Here is a 12,853-nt window from a genome sequence, read left to right as displayed (position 1 = left end):
TGGGTATTGCTGGTCTGGCCACTCACAGCGCCGGAGCAGCGATGATATCACTCCCACGCATGCGCACGGGAGCTGCCACTAATGGCATATCACCGTTAGCAGCGGCATGCTCAGTGCGCCTGTGCGCTGCTGTCTATGACGCCTGTCTTTTTGTAAATATCTCCTAAACCGTGTAGGTTTAGGAGATATTTCTTGGATCTACAGGTAAGTCTTAATCTAGGCTTACCTGTAGGTCAAAGTGGTTTGTAAGGGTTTACAACCACTTTAACAATCTGTAAATGCAAGAAGTTTAACCACTTAAAGTCTAAATCTTTTTCTGACACTTGTTTCTTAAGTTAAAATCAATATTTTTTGCTAGAAAATTACTTGGAACCCCCAAACATTATATATATATATATATATATATATATATATATATATATATATATATAGCAGAGACCCTAGGGAATAAAATAGCAATTGCTGCAATTTTTTATGTCACACTGTATTTGCCCAGCGGTCTTTCAAATGCAATTTTTTTGGGGAAAAATACACTCCAATGAATAAAGAAAAACAAAAAAACAGTAAAGTTAGCCCAGTTTTTTTGTTTTAATGTGAAAGATGATGGTACGCCGCGAGAATTGGGAGAGAATCGTGATCTATCTTCTAAGCAAAAAAATTGTGATTCTCATTTTAGCCAGAATGGTGCAGCTCTAGGTCAGAGTATACCTGGAGAGAACGGCACACCTAGAGACATATGATTGTCTCCCAAACTGGTACTGGCCTGACAATCGTCACTTTAAAGAGGGATTCCACCAAAAAAAAAAAATATTAAAAGACAGCAGCTATAAATACTACAGCTGCTGACTTTTAATAAATGGACACTCACCTGTCCCGGGTTCCAGCGATGCCGGCAGCCGAGGCCGATCGATCGCTCGGCTCTCAGCTGCTGCCGTCACCATTCTAGGTGAGGGAATCGGGGAGTGAAGCGAATCGGCTTCACTTCCCGGTTCCCTACTGCGCATGCGCGAGTCGTGCAGCGCAATAGGAATTCTCTGCGCTGTCTCTGAGACCCGTGTGTGTCCCAGTAGACAACGCGGCAGGACAGGAAATGGCGTAGACTCCCACGGGAGTCTATGCCTGGAAGTGGGTGTAAATACCTGTCTTTGACAGGTATCTCCACCCCCCTCCCCCCTGAAAGGTGCCAATTGTGACACCGGAGGGGGGGAGGGTTCCGATCAGCGGAGGTTCCACTTTAGGGTGGAACCCCGATTTAAGTCTGTGAGCACTTTTAGATTTCATTCAGTAATGTGTGCTGGAAAAAAAAAACAATGAATAATATATTTCTATATTTCTGTGTCTGCATTAAATTATAAACAAGATCGACTGCTGATTGTCATAACCACAAATAGTTACCCATTTCAGCGGAATCTCTTCCTTCACCTGGAAGGTCAGATACGATTGGTAGCTAGACGCAATTGCTCATCTTTGCATCCAGTTTCAATAACAAGCCTCGCTGAATATTATGAAGCGGGTTCAAGGAAACTAGCTAAAGGGGATCTCCTGCTCATAGCAGGCAACTAGGTTTCTTTTTTCTTTTCTTTTTTTGCCAAAAACAAATAATATGAGTCATTATCATGGCCAGAGGCTCTTTATTTGCTTTCGTTTTCTATCTGCAATCACTGAGAAATATGCTGATCTCCTCTAGATATAAAATTGGGAAATAAAATGGACTGATCTTCTGCAGCAGCTCAATGGCCCCTTTAACAAGGCCGGTTTGTTGCGGCTGCCAGATCCCTGCAGCAAGTATCTGCGGATCCTTGCTGCAGAAATGACCGGGTTAGCATCGGCGTTCAGACCATTTAGGCCTCATACACACGGACGTTTTAAAAAACGGGCTGTAAAGCTAGTAACAACACCTGTAAAAAAAAAGCAGCGTTAAAAACTCGATTTTATTAGAGTTTTGATTTGGCGTCAATGCGCGTTTAAAGAGGAAGTAAAGGCAAAAAGAAAGCCCCCGAAACGGTCCTCCGTATTCCTCTTTGCCGCTGCCATGGATCCCGGAGCGACTTCCAGGTCTCGCTGCTCCGGCGCTGTGATTCGCCGGAGCCGCGATGATGTCACTCCCGCGCATGCGCACGGGAGCCGACACTCGCGGCATATCGCTGCGGCCTGCCCAGTGCGCCTGCGCGCCGCTGTCTACGGCGCATGCTGTCTTTGAGTAAATATCTCCTAAACCGTATAGGTTTAGGAGATATTTCTTGGACCTACAGGTAAGCCTTAATCTAGGCTTACCTGTAGGTCAAAGTGGTTTGTAAGGGTTTACAACCACTTTAACATAGTTTTTAAGCGTTAATACTAAAGCGCGTTTAAAAAAAAAAAAAAAAAAACAACCCTCTGCTATTTTCCACTCTCAAATTACCCACATGAACATTTTTACAGCTTAAAAACGCTGACGCTAAAAAACGTCGGTATATCGTTAATGCGCGTTTTTGGGTTTTTTTGCAGCGTCAAAACAGCTCTAGCGCTGGAGCCTCTGAAGGCGCTGGTCCTTGTTTTTTTTTTTTTGTTTTTTTGGAGCTTAAAAACAACCATGCTTGTTACAGCTCAAAAATGCCATTGTGTGTATGAGCCCATTGAATAACATGGAGTTGCCTTCTTAAAGCGGGAGTCCGCCGGGAGTTCCGCCGTTTTTTTTTTTAAAAGCCAGCAGCTACAAATACTGCAGCTGCTGACTTTTAAAATAAGGACACTTACCCGCCCAGCACGCCCGCGATGTCGGCACCCGAAGCCGATCTCTCGATCGTCTCTCGGGTGCTGCCGCCGCCATCTTAGGTATGGGAATCAGCGAGTCGCGCTGCGCAATAAGGATGGACCCGCTGCCTCTGGGATCTGTGTGTTTCCCAGAAGGCAGCGGGGGACTTTCGGAAAGGGGCGTAATCTACGCCCCTTTCCGCAGAGAGCTATCCCGGAAGTGGGTGCAGATACCTGTACTGAACAGGTACCTGCACCCCCCTCCCCCCTGAAAGGTGCCAATTGTGGCGCCGGAGGGGGGGAGGATTCCAATGAGCGGAAGATCCACTTTAGGGTGGACCTCCACTTTAAGCAGCAAAAAAAGCTCAAAAAAGCCGCTGTAAAAATGTCCGTGTGTATGAGGCCTTAAACTAATGCCGGCCCAACACCGGCCGCTGCTGATCACATGTAGCCACACACACAGAGATTAGCTGCGGTTTCGGGACAGATGTCCGAGCCTGGACGCAGCTGACTGCCATTAGTTTAAGTGAGCTGAACAGCCGATGCTATTCGCATAACCCGGTCATTGCTGTAGCAGGAATCCGCAGATTCTTGCCACAGGAAGCCTGAAAGCCGCAACAAATCGGCCGTGTAAAAGGGGTATGTAGTAGACCAATCAGTTTTGTGGCCAGTCGTTCATAAGGGAAACTCTTACCCATTGGAACCCATTAGGTTTCATTGTTTAAATGAATAGGGTAATGGGATCAGTTGCTTTGGGCCAGAGCGGCACAATTGCTGTAGCTTACTAGACTCATAGGGGCGAATGGAAACTAGAGCATTGAAATTTGCACCTACCACCTTCAGGTAGTTCCACTAAAGCCACACGATCAGAATATCGCACGAATGATCGCCTGTGTTTTTTTTTGCATGCTAGTCTCATTGAAAACCAATCGGTTACTAAAGTTATGAAAATTTTTGTACGACAGAATACAACTTGATGATGTTGTATTGTAATGTATTCTTTCACTTCCGAGTATGAGTGGTCTTGGTCTTCTGATTTTTTTTATGGACAAATATTGTACTGATTATATTAAAATAATTCTATTATTGTTCGAGAAAAATGTTTGTGCTTGTCTCTTCGGATAATTTAGCTTGAACTGTCGTAATCGCCTCTCAAAAGCTGTGTACTAATGATTAGATTATTGGACGATCGCTCCGAAAGCGGTATTTTTCATCCCATTTTTCTCATCGGGTGTACCAGGAATTAGTATGTGCATGGATAGATAGATTATAAATTGATAGAAGAATTTATGATCACCATGGATAAAATGTACACTTTTTTTTTTTTTTTTTTTCTGCAGAAAATCCATTTCCTTCATGCTCCCTTGCAAGTTACATTAGCTGGTGGATTGTAAGTATACATTATATGTGATTAGATTCCATTTTTACATTAAAATGTCTTTATTTACTATTATTTTATACAATATTATAATGTAAGTTGATTTTTAAAGTTTATTAAAGTGCTCCTATACTCAAAAATTTTAACTTAGCCGTTTTATAGTATGATTTTTACACCTTCAGTTACAATGTACTTGTTTATTAAAACAGGGATATTCAAATCGCTCAGAAACTCAGATGTGATTTGTAAAATGGTTGTAAAAGCCAGACATTTTTTACCTTAACCACTTCAGCCCCGGAGCATTTGGCTGGCCAAAGACCAGAGCACTTTTTGCGATTCGGCACTGCGTCGTTATAACTGACAATTGCGCGGTCGTGACTTCCAAACAAAATTGATGCCTTTTTTTCCCCACAAATAGAGTTTTTTTTGGTGGTATTTGATCACCTCTGCGGTTTTTATGCGCTATAAACAAAAAAAAGCGTCAATTTTGAAAAAAAAAACGCATTATTTTTTACTTTTTGCTATAATAAATATCCATATATAAAAAAAACTTCTTCTACATATTTTTGGTAAAAAAAATCACAATAAGCGTTTGATTGGTTTGCACAAAAGTTACAGCGTCTGCAAACTAGAGGATAGTTTTATGGCATTTTTATTAATATATATATATATATATATATATATATATATATATATATATATTTATTTATTTATTTATTTTTTTGTACTAGTAATGGCGATTTTTATTGTGACTGCGACATTATGGCAGAAACATCGGACACTTTTGGACCTATTTTGGGACCATTTACATTTATACAGCGATCAGTGCGATTAAAAATGCACTGATTACTGTGTAAATGTGACTGTCAGTTAAGGGGTTAACCACTAGGTGGCACTGCAGGGGTTAAGTGTGTCCTAGGGAGTGATTCTAACTGGGGGGGGAGGGGCTGTGTGTGACACAACACTGATCACCGCTCCCGATTCCAGGGAGCGGTGATCATTGACGGTGTCACTAGGCAGAACGGTTCTTCCTCTCTGTGAAATGATCGCGGGTATGCCCGCGGACAGACTCAGAGCTTGCGGTGGGCACACACGCGCCTGCTATCCAAGCCTCGCGAGATCACGTACAATAACAATAATGTAAAACTGTGGCGGGTGGTCCACAAGCGGTTAAAGTAGAACTATACTATTCCTCCCACAATACACTTGATTGTTCTGCTGCCACCCCCTTTAAGTCTCGTGGGAACATTATTTGGCAGCATCCAATGACCCTGAGTAGTGGAGTAAGGCCTGGTCTCATGTCACAAAGGGCTCCTTTACCACTACTACATAGGAGGCTGCCTACAAGGTTCTCATGAGGTGGTATTGGGTTCCGGCCCATATAGCCAGTGCAAACCCATCCTATAGCAACAGATGATTCAGGGGCTGTGGACATCGGGGAGACGTTATCCACACCTGGTGGTCCTGTCCTCAGCTGACGTTCTTCTGGTCCAGGGTCTTCGGACTCCTTAAAACCTCATTCCATATATCCATGCATAAGGACGCCAAGTTGGCTTTGCTGCATTGTCCATTCTCGTACCAACAAAAACTGGCGACCTACCTGTTTATCGCTGCAAAGAGAGCCTTAGCCAGAGCCTGGAAGAAACCGTCTCTTTCGATCGCTGTGCTGAGGAGCATAATGACCAATCTTGTGATTAATGAGAAAATGTTGGGTATTCTCCATGACACCCACACCAAATTTTTTGGTGGTCTTATGCCCTCCCCAAAATACCCCTGATCAGCCTGGGCACTTCCTAACAAATGGTGGGCCTAGATCCTAGCCTGTGGGTATTTTACCCTCCTTCTCTCCTTCCCTCCCCTTTGTGCCCTGTACCCAAATAAAATTTGTTTACTTTTTTCCCACAAATATTTTTTTTTGGTGGTATTTGATCACCTCTGCAGTTTTTATTTTTTGCGCTATAAACAAAAAAAGACAATTTTGAAAAAAAAACAATATTTTTTACTTTCTGCTATAAAACATATCCAATAAAAAATGTAAAAAAACGGATTTCTTCATCAATTAGGCCAATATGTATTCTGCTACATATTTTTGGTAAAAAAAATCCCAATAAGCGTATATTGATTGATTTGTGCAAAACTTATAGCGTCTACAAACTATGAGATATTTTTATGTAATTTTTCTTTATTTGACCAGTGGTACTAATACGGTGATCGGTACTAAAAATATGCACTGTTATTGTACTAATGACACTGGCAGGGAAGAGGTTTACATCAGGGCCAATCAAAGGGTTAAATATGTCCCTAGGGGGTTCTTGTACTGTGGAAAGACAGATCCGGGTTACTGTTCGTGTTTCCTGTGTTCATGTTTCGTGATCTCTGTCTTCTCCTATCACAGAACGGCGATCTGCCTTCTTTACGTAGACAGAGCACCGTTCTGTCTGCCTTGAGAATGACCGGCAGGTCCCAGCGGACGTCAGGTAAAACGGGCCCGCTGATTGGCTTCCGCTGTGTCCAAAAACAGTGGGAGTGGGTTGCCAGCGGCACGCGCGTGCACCCCAGACCCTGACCGACCCATACAGGTACGTGATTTCGTGCTAAAGGGCCGCCCTGCTGTAGTATATGTACGTGGGGTGGTCCTTAAGCGGTTAAACTAAATGCTTAACAGGGTCATACAATACAAAGTGTTCCCACATCTGCCTAGCAGACCGTTATCCTGATCCACCACTACAACCCCAAAGGATGTTTGCTAATACTTTTATGTTATGTAGTATTTGAATATAGCTTGCCAGGTCCCCCTAGCCCCTTCTTTATTGTATGATTGGGGTGTGCATGTTTGCTGAACACTCTAAAGCCCCATACACACTATCAGTTTTTCTGATAACTGATAGTGTGTATGGGGCTTGAGACAAATTAAACTATTAGTATGTTTTAGATGTGGCATGAAAATGGAGCACCCAGAGGAAACCTATACAAAGGCCTGCTGAACGTACAACTCTCATATACTAGCCTTGCAGGGAAGTCAGCACATCATTCCAGTGCCACCATGCTGCCCAAGCTCTTGTCATAATAACCATGTGTCTCCTACAGTCCTACTACCATAACACTGATCCTTTTTACATAGAAGTAGCAATACAGATTTATTCCCTGCATGTTACTTAGAACTTTAGGACTCCAGCAGAGAATTGTTATGTTGGGAAAGTTTGGTGTTTCATCTCAGAACATCACTGCAATGACATCAAACTGTGTTCACAATGTAACACTGTAAAAAGTAAATACAGTAAAACCTTGGATTGTGAGAATAATTCATTCCAGAAACATGCTTGTAATCCAATTTCACACACAGAATCTCTGTGTTCCCTTGTCACAGAACGGTGATCTGCCTTGTTAACAGATGACCGTTCTGCCCTTGTCGGGAACGATCGGCGTGTCGCGGACAGACATCAGGCCCGCTGGACCCTCTGGCTCCCACTGTGTCCAATAGCAGCAGTAGCTGGTCGTTGGCAGCACGCATGTGCACCGCAAACCTGGTAGAGCTCTCGGCTGTGAATGTACACAGTTGATCAGCACGTTTTGGCTGTGAATCATTGTTCGTGACTTGCTGACAGGCTCCCACTGTGTACAATCATACATGCACGTGCCCTAAACCCAGAAGTAGGCAGGGACGTACCAGTATGTCGATTTGCCTACAGTGGCTGCTCATCTTCCAATGCAAACGGGCAGTCATTACGTGGTTAAAGTGTATCTAAAGCCACAAATTGAAGGATTAGGATTTTTTTGCTGTCCGTGTCCCTGCTGAAGAGATTCACCCTTACTTTTTGTCTTTATGACCATTTTAACAGGAACTTAAAGTGATGACAAATCGTACATTTTGAGCTGTCATCACCACAAGACAATTGTCCAATTTTCCGCCAACAAATGTTGGTTGGCAGGCTAGTAAAATTTTGGCGGACACTGGTCTGTTGTCAGATTTTCCTATTGTGTGTACACAAGTCTGTCACACAAAAATCCAAAGTACAAACACGCATGCTCGGAATCAATGCTCACCAAACAAGACATTAGCAGAAGGTGTCCAAAGGGTGGCGCTCAAGAACTGAAATTCCATGTAGTATGTCAATACATTCGTGTTTGTTAGCTGACAATTGTGTACCGTTAGTATGCAAGACAAGTTCCTGGCACATGCCCTTCGGGCAAAATCTGACGCTTTGTTGGCCAACAATGCGATCGTGTGTACGAGGCTTTAGACTGTAAATTAAAGAGATCAGTCCATGATGTGGCATACACCTTCTTGGACCTAACCCCTTGTAATCAAGCACATTTTACAAAGTGGCTGAATTCCCGGAGTTCAGCTTTAATTCTCACACCTTCATGTAGACTTTTTCCTGATGTCATGACCTTCTCTATAATTCAGTTTTTTTTATTCCACAGCTTGCTGTTCATGGTTCCTGTGGCCTGTTCATTGTTTCCACAACGATGGTAACACTTTTTACTTTTTAGTTTGTTGAACTAGAAGTGCCTGTGCTCCCCTTTCATTGGCTGTTTTACTTTTTTTTTTTTCTCCAGGCTCTCAGCTTACATGTAGAAGTGATTTATGGGGCTTTAATGTCACGCCATCATGCCTACATACTGATATGTGGTCAGCCAGCTCAGAGAGCATCAGAGAGCAGAAGTGACAATGGGAGTCTAAAAGAGCATTGATGTCTCCCTAAAGATAACCTGTCACCTGCATTTATTTTTTTTAATTACAGTTTAATAAAATTAGTAAACACCCCAAAAAAAATATATATAGCCCCCTAGCCTCACACATACAAACACAAATGCATGTTTCTGGTGCCCACATGTACAAAGAACTACAATTTTGCCACACACATTAGGAATGACCATGCACACCTAAGCAATAGTTCTAGCACCATCATTCACTATTAACTCTAAATTGATGACCTGTAAAGCATCGTCTATGGCAGGGATATGCAATTAGCGGACCTCCAGCTGTTGCAGAACTACAAGTCCCATGAAGCATAGCAAGACACTGACACCCAGAGGCATGATGGAACTTGTAGTTTTGCAACAGCTGGAGGTCCGCTAAGTGCATATCCTTGGTCTATGGACAATTGTAGGTACTTTAGTTTTTAGTTGTTTAATTGGCCTGCACAGGTTTGAGGCTTGACATACTGTATTTGATATCAATTTACTCAATGTAAACTTATCCCTTTTTATTTTACGAACAAAATGAGTATTATATTATGTTTATGTGCACTAACATTTATTTTGAGTGTATTTTTTACTGAAAATGTAGATTTAAAGTAGAACTATAGGCAAAACTTTTTTTTTTTTTTTCATTTTGGTTAGAGTAATGCCGAGTACACACGACCAGACTTTTTTACGGACTTTGCAGCTGAGGTCCGCAGGACTTTCAAACTAATGGACTTGGCCACACATGTTCACTCCAAAAGTCTGAAGGATTCGAACGTGATGAGGTAGAATAAGGAAGTTCATAGCCAGTAGCCAATAGCTGCCCTAGCCTCGGACTAGCACACAGACGACTGGATTTTTTGACTGGACTCGAGATTTGAAGAAAGTTTTATATCTAGGTCCGCCGGACTTTTGGGAAGAAAAAGTCCGCTGGAGCCCACACACGATAGAATTATCCGATGGATTCCAGTCCGCCGAAAAGTCCGGCCGTGTGTATGCGGCATAAGGGAGAGTTATAACCTCTGTCTGGTTATTTTGTGCCCTGTATTCTCCTTTGCGGAGATTTCCCTTCACTTCCTGTCCCATAACAAGACAGGAAGTGAGAGGAAATCCCTGCAAATTAAGGGGATTCCTTGGGGTCCCCTAGGTCACCATTGGAAGATCCCCCTCCCCGTTGCTTTTCTGGGGACAACACAAAATTTGGAGATTTTCAATTGTAATAGTAAACAGGATAAATATAGAATGGGGGTAATCTCCTAAATTGCTGCACAGATAGCAATAAAAACTGACAGATGTTCTAATCCCCCTCCTTTCTATTCAACACAAGAAAAAGTTTTGCCTTTAGTTGTACTTTAATAAACAAATATTGTGTGACCTAACTACCGACGTTTTATTCTACATTTTATTTCTCTGCTTTCAGAAAATATATCATGTTTTTCAAAAAATGTTTTAAAAAATGGCACTGGCAGCTAAAGAGTAAAAATGCTAGTTATTGGGGTTTCTCTGGTTTAAGTGGTTTGAGTCCTGGAACAGGAATGCAGCAAATCAGACGCCTGATCTGCATGCTCGTTTCGGGTCGCTGGTTATGAGAGCCATGGGATAAGCATGACGACCATGCCACTAGCATTTTGTCCGGACTCTAATGTCTGGCAATATTTAGTCTCTGTTAACCCTTTTTTTTTGGTGTTGTTCTTTTTTTTTTCAGTTCTATGGCTGTGAGTAGTCTGGAACCAGAGCTTCGACATTCTATCCATAAGGAATATGGAGACAGAATTCAGTATGTTTACTTTAACAAAGGATTATAACAACTGGACCTATAGAGAAAAATTTATCCAAACCCAGGAATCAGCTTTATTCAGAGCCAAGACCCACTTTCTGTTCTGCCTGCCAAGAAAGTTTTAATTTTCCTAGGAGCTGCATTTTTTTTCTGAAAAATAATATGCCTCCGCATGGAATAGATGTTTTATAAATTCTTAAATTTTTTTTTCAATTTCTCAATTTTCTCCATAAAGAATTACCTTTGTCATGTTTTCTTAAAGCGCGTTTAAAGTCTAACTTTGACCTATTTTATATCCTCTTGCTATTCTATCATCTAAGCCTGTAAAAAATGCTGTGTTCTACTTGCCAGCTAGTCCGGGCATCTCCTAGGTGACCAGGTCTGAACACAAGTACCATAAGAAGCCCCATTGCTGTAAAAGGGTGACATACAGGCAAAGACAGCCACCCAGTGGCCCCATCTGCAAAACTAACCAACAGTGTTCTTCCAATAGGAATGTGTAAGCCCTTGTACACACGGTCGGACATTCCGATGGAAAATGTCCGATCGGACCGTGTTGTCGGATAATCCGACCGTGTGTGGGCTCCATCGGACTGTTTCCGTCGGAATATCCGACGGACAAAGTTTTAGAGCTGGGCTATAAAACTTTCCGAAAACATGATCCGATCGGACTTTGTCCGATTGTGTGTAGAGAATTCCGATCGGACAAAGTGCCACGCATGCTCAGATCAAATTCCTAGACCAAAGCTATTGGCTACTAGCCTGAACGTAGTCCCGTCGTAACGAAATAACGTCATCACGTTCTGAACGATCGGATTTTCCGACAACTTTGTCCGACCGTGTGACCGTGTGTATGCAACACCAGTTTCGGACAAAATCAGATGGATTTTGTTGTCGGAATGTCCGACCGTGTGTACAAGGGCTTAGAGTACGGCTAGCTGCTTGCAGGCTAGTATTATACAGGTTTTGTAGGTGCTTCAGTTATAAAGAATTTTCTTAATTGGGAGGGGTCGGGGGGTGAGGAGAGGTGTACAATTAGGTATTAGCTAGCCATACACTGATGAACAGCGGCTCCATTTGTTTGGATGCAGCTGCTGTTCAGCCATCATTTTTCCAACTGGCCCCTTTGATGTTGGGCAGAATTGAGGCCAACAGCACCACCCATGGATTGAATTTTGACTGCTTTATCAGAAACCAACTGCAACTGGCACAGTGTATGGCCAGCTTTAGGTTAGACCTAAGGTGCGCTTCAAAAGTCCATTCTTTATTACACAGCAGAACCAAAGATATTCATCAGTATTTGTATAAGGAAATTTGTTAAAAAAAATAAAATGTCCTCTCTGGCTGCTAAACAGTTTATATTTTAATTAAAACCCATTCTATTGCATTGGTAGTAGAGTCCTATTTTGCACACATTGACTACTGGTACACTTTAAAACATTTTTGTCACTAAACAGAACCTATTGTAAAGCACAAAAAGTGATGTTTGGGGTATTCTCATGGGTACTATGTTTTCTTTTCATGCCCTCTTTGGGATACTAAACCGTTTTATTGTACAATCTCCTTTAGATCTACCTAAAATGTTTTGGTGAATCTAAATGAGGTTGTACAGGGATTGTATAATCAGATAGTGTATGGCCTGCCGCCTGCTTTAGGAAATAGACCACCATATAAACCGGACAGTAGGGTTGCACTGGTGCCAATAGAAGTGCCTCCTCCCCTCTGGCCAGTGCCATCCCTAGCTCCTCCTCCCAGTGGCGTTGCTAGGGGCCGCTGGGCTGCCTGTCCTAATATCCCACCAGCCTTGTCTCCTTGCTGCACACTCCCTCTTCTAGCTCTGACTCTTGGCCACACAGAGTGCTGGATCCGGGCTCTCCCTAGCTGGATGCTGAGGCAAAGGGAGCTCTGTATATAGACACTGTACGGCAGTATCCTGTTGTACTGAGCAGCGGGGTTCTCTCCTTCCTCCGTGTGCTGTCTGGCCAGCTCCTCTCCGTGAGAGACAGGAGATGCAACCTGCTCTCCATGGCCGGATCTATGGGGGTGCTTCCTAGATTTCAGTTGTGGCTCCCCACCATGGGGGGCTGGGACATGAGGAGCAGGACATGGGAAGTGTCAACGGCAGAGAAGTTGAGAGCTGGGATGAGGTGCGGGCTCTCTCCCATCCTGTAAGTGGATTGCTCCCCTATAGAGATTGGAAGGACATCTCTTGTACCATGTCTGCAGTCTCTGACTGTCTCCTGTACCATGCCTGGAGTCTCTGTCTCCTGTACCAT

At 43.0% G+C, this 12,853-nt stretch overlaps 1 protein-coding gene across 1 annotated transcript in view; it reads left to right on the top strand.

Annotated features, from left to right (window-relative positions):
- The window catches only part of SFXN2 (sideroflexin 2), a 107,697-nt gene extending 95,733 nt beyond the window's left edge, over window positions 1-11,964 (top strand). The window contains exons 10-12 of the mRNA XM_077455299.1: window positions 4,074-4,123; window positions 8,537-8,584; window positions 10,506-11,964. Of these exons, the coding sequence (XP_077311425.1) occupies window positions 4,074-4,123; window positions 8,537-8,584; window positions 10,506-10,605 (198 nt within the window). The 3' untranslated portion in view covers window positions 10,606-11,964. The remainder of the gene's footprint in view (window positions 1-4,073; window positions 4,124-8,536; window positions 8,585-10,505) is intronic.
- Window positions 11,965-12,853: the final 889 nt, after the last annotated feature.

Source organism: Lithobates pipiens, unplaced genomic scaffold, assembly GCF_037356315.1.
Source record: "Lithobates pipiens isolate NorthernLeopardFrog02 unplaced genomic scaffold, aLitPip1_a1.2 Scaffold_25, whole genome shotgun sequence".
NCBI lineage: Eukaryota > Metazoa > Chordata > Amphibia > Anura > Ranidae > Lithobates > Lithobates pipiens.
Note: the sequence above shows the minus strand (reverse complement) of the source record. Positions and strands in the feature narration are given on the sequence as shown.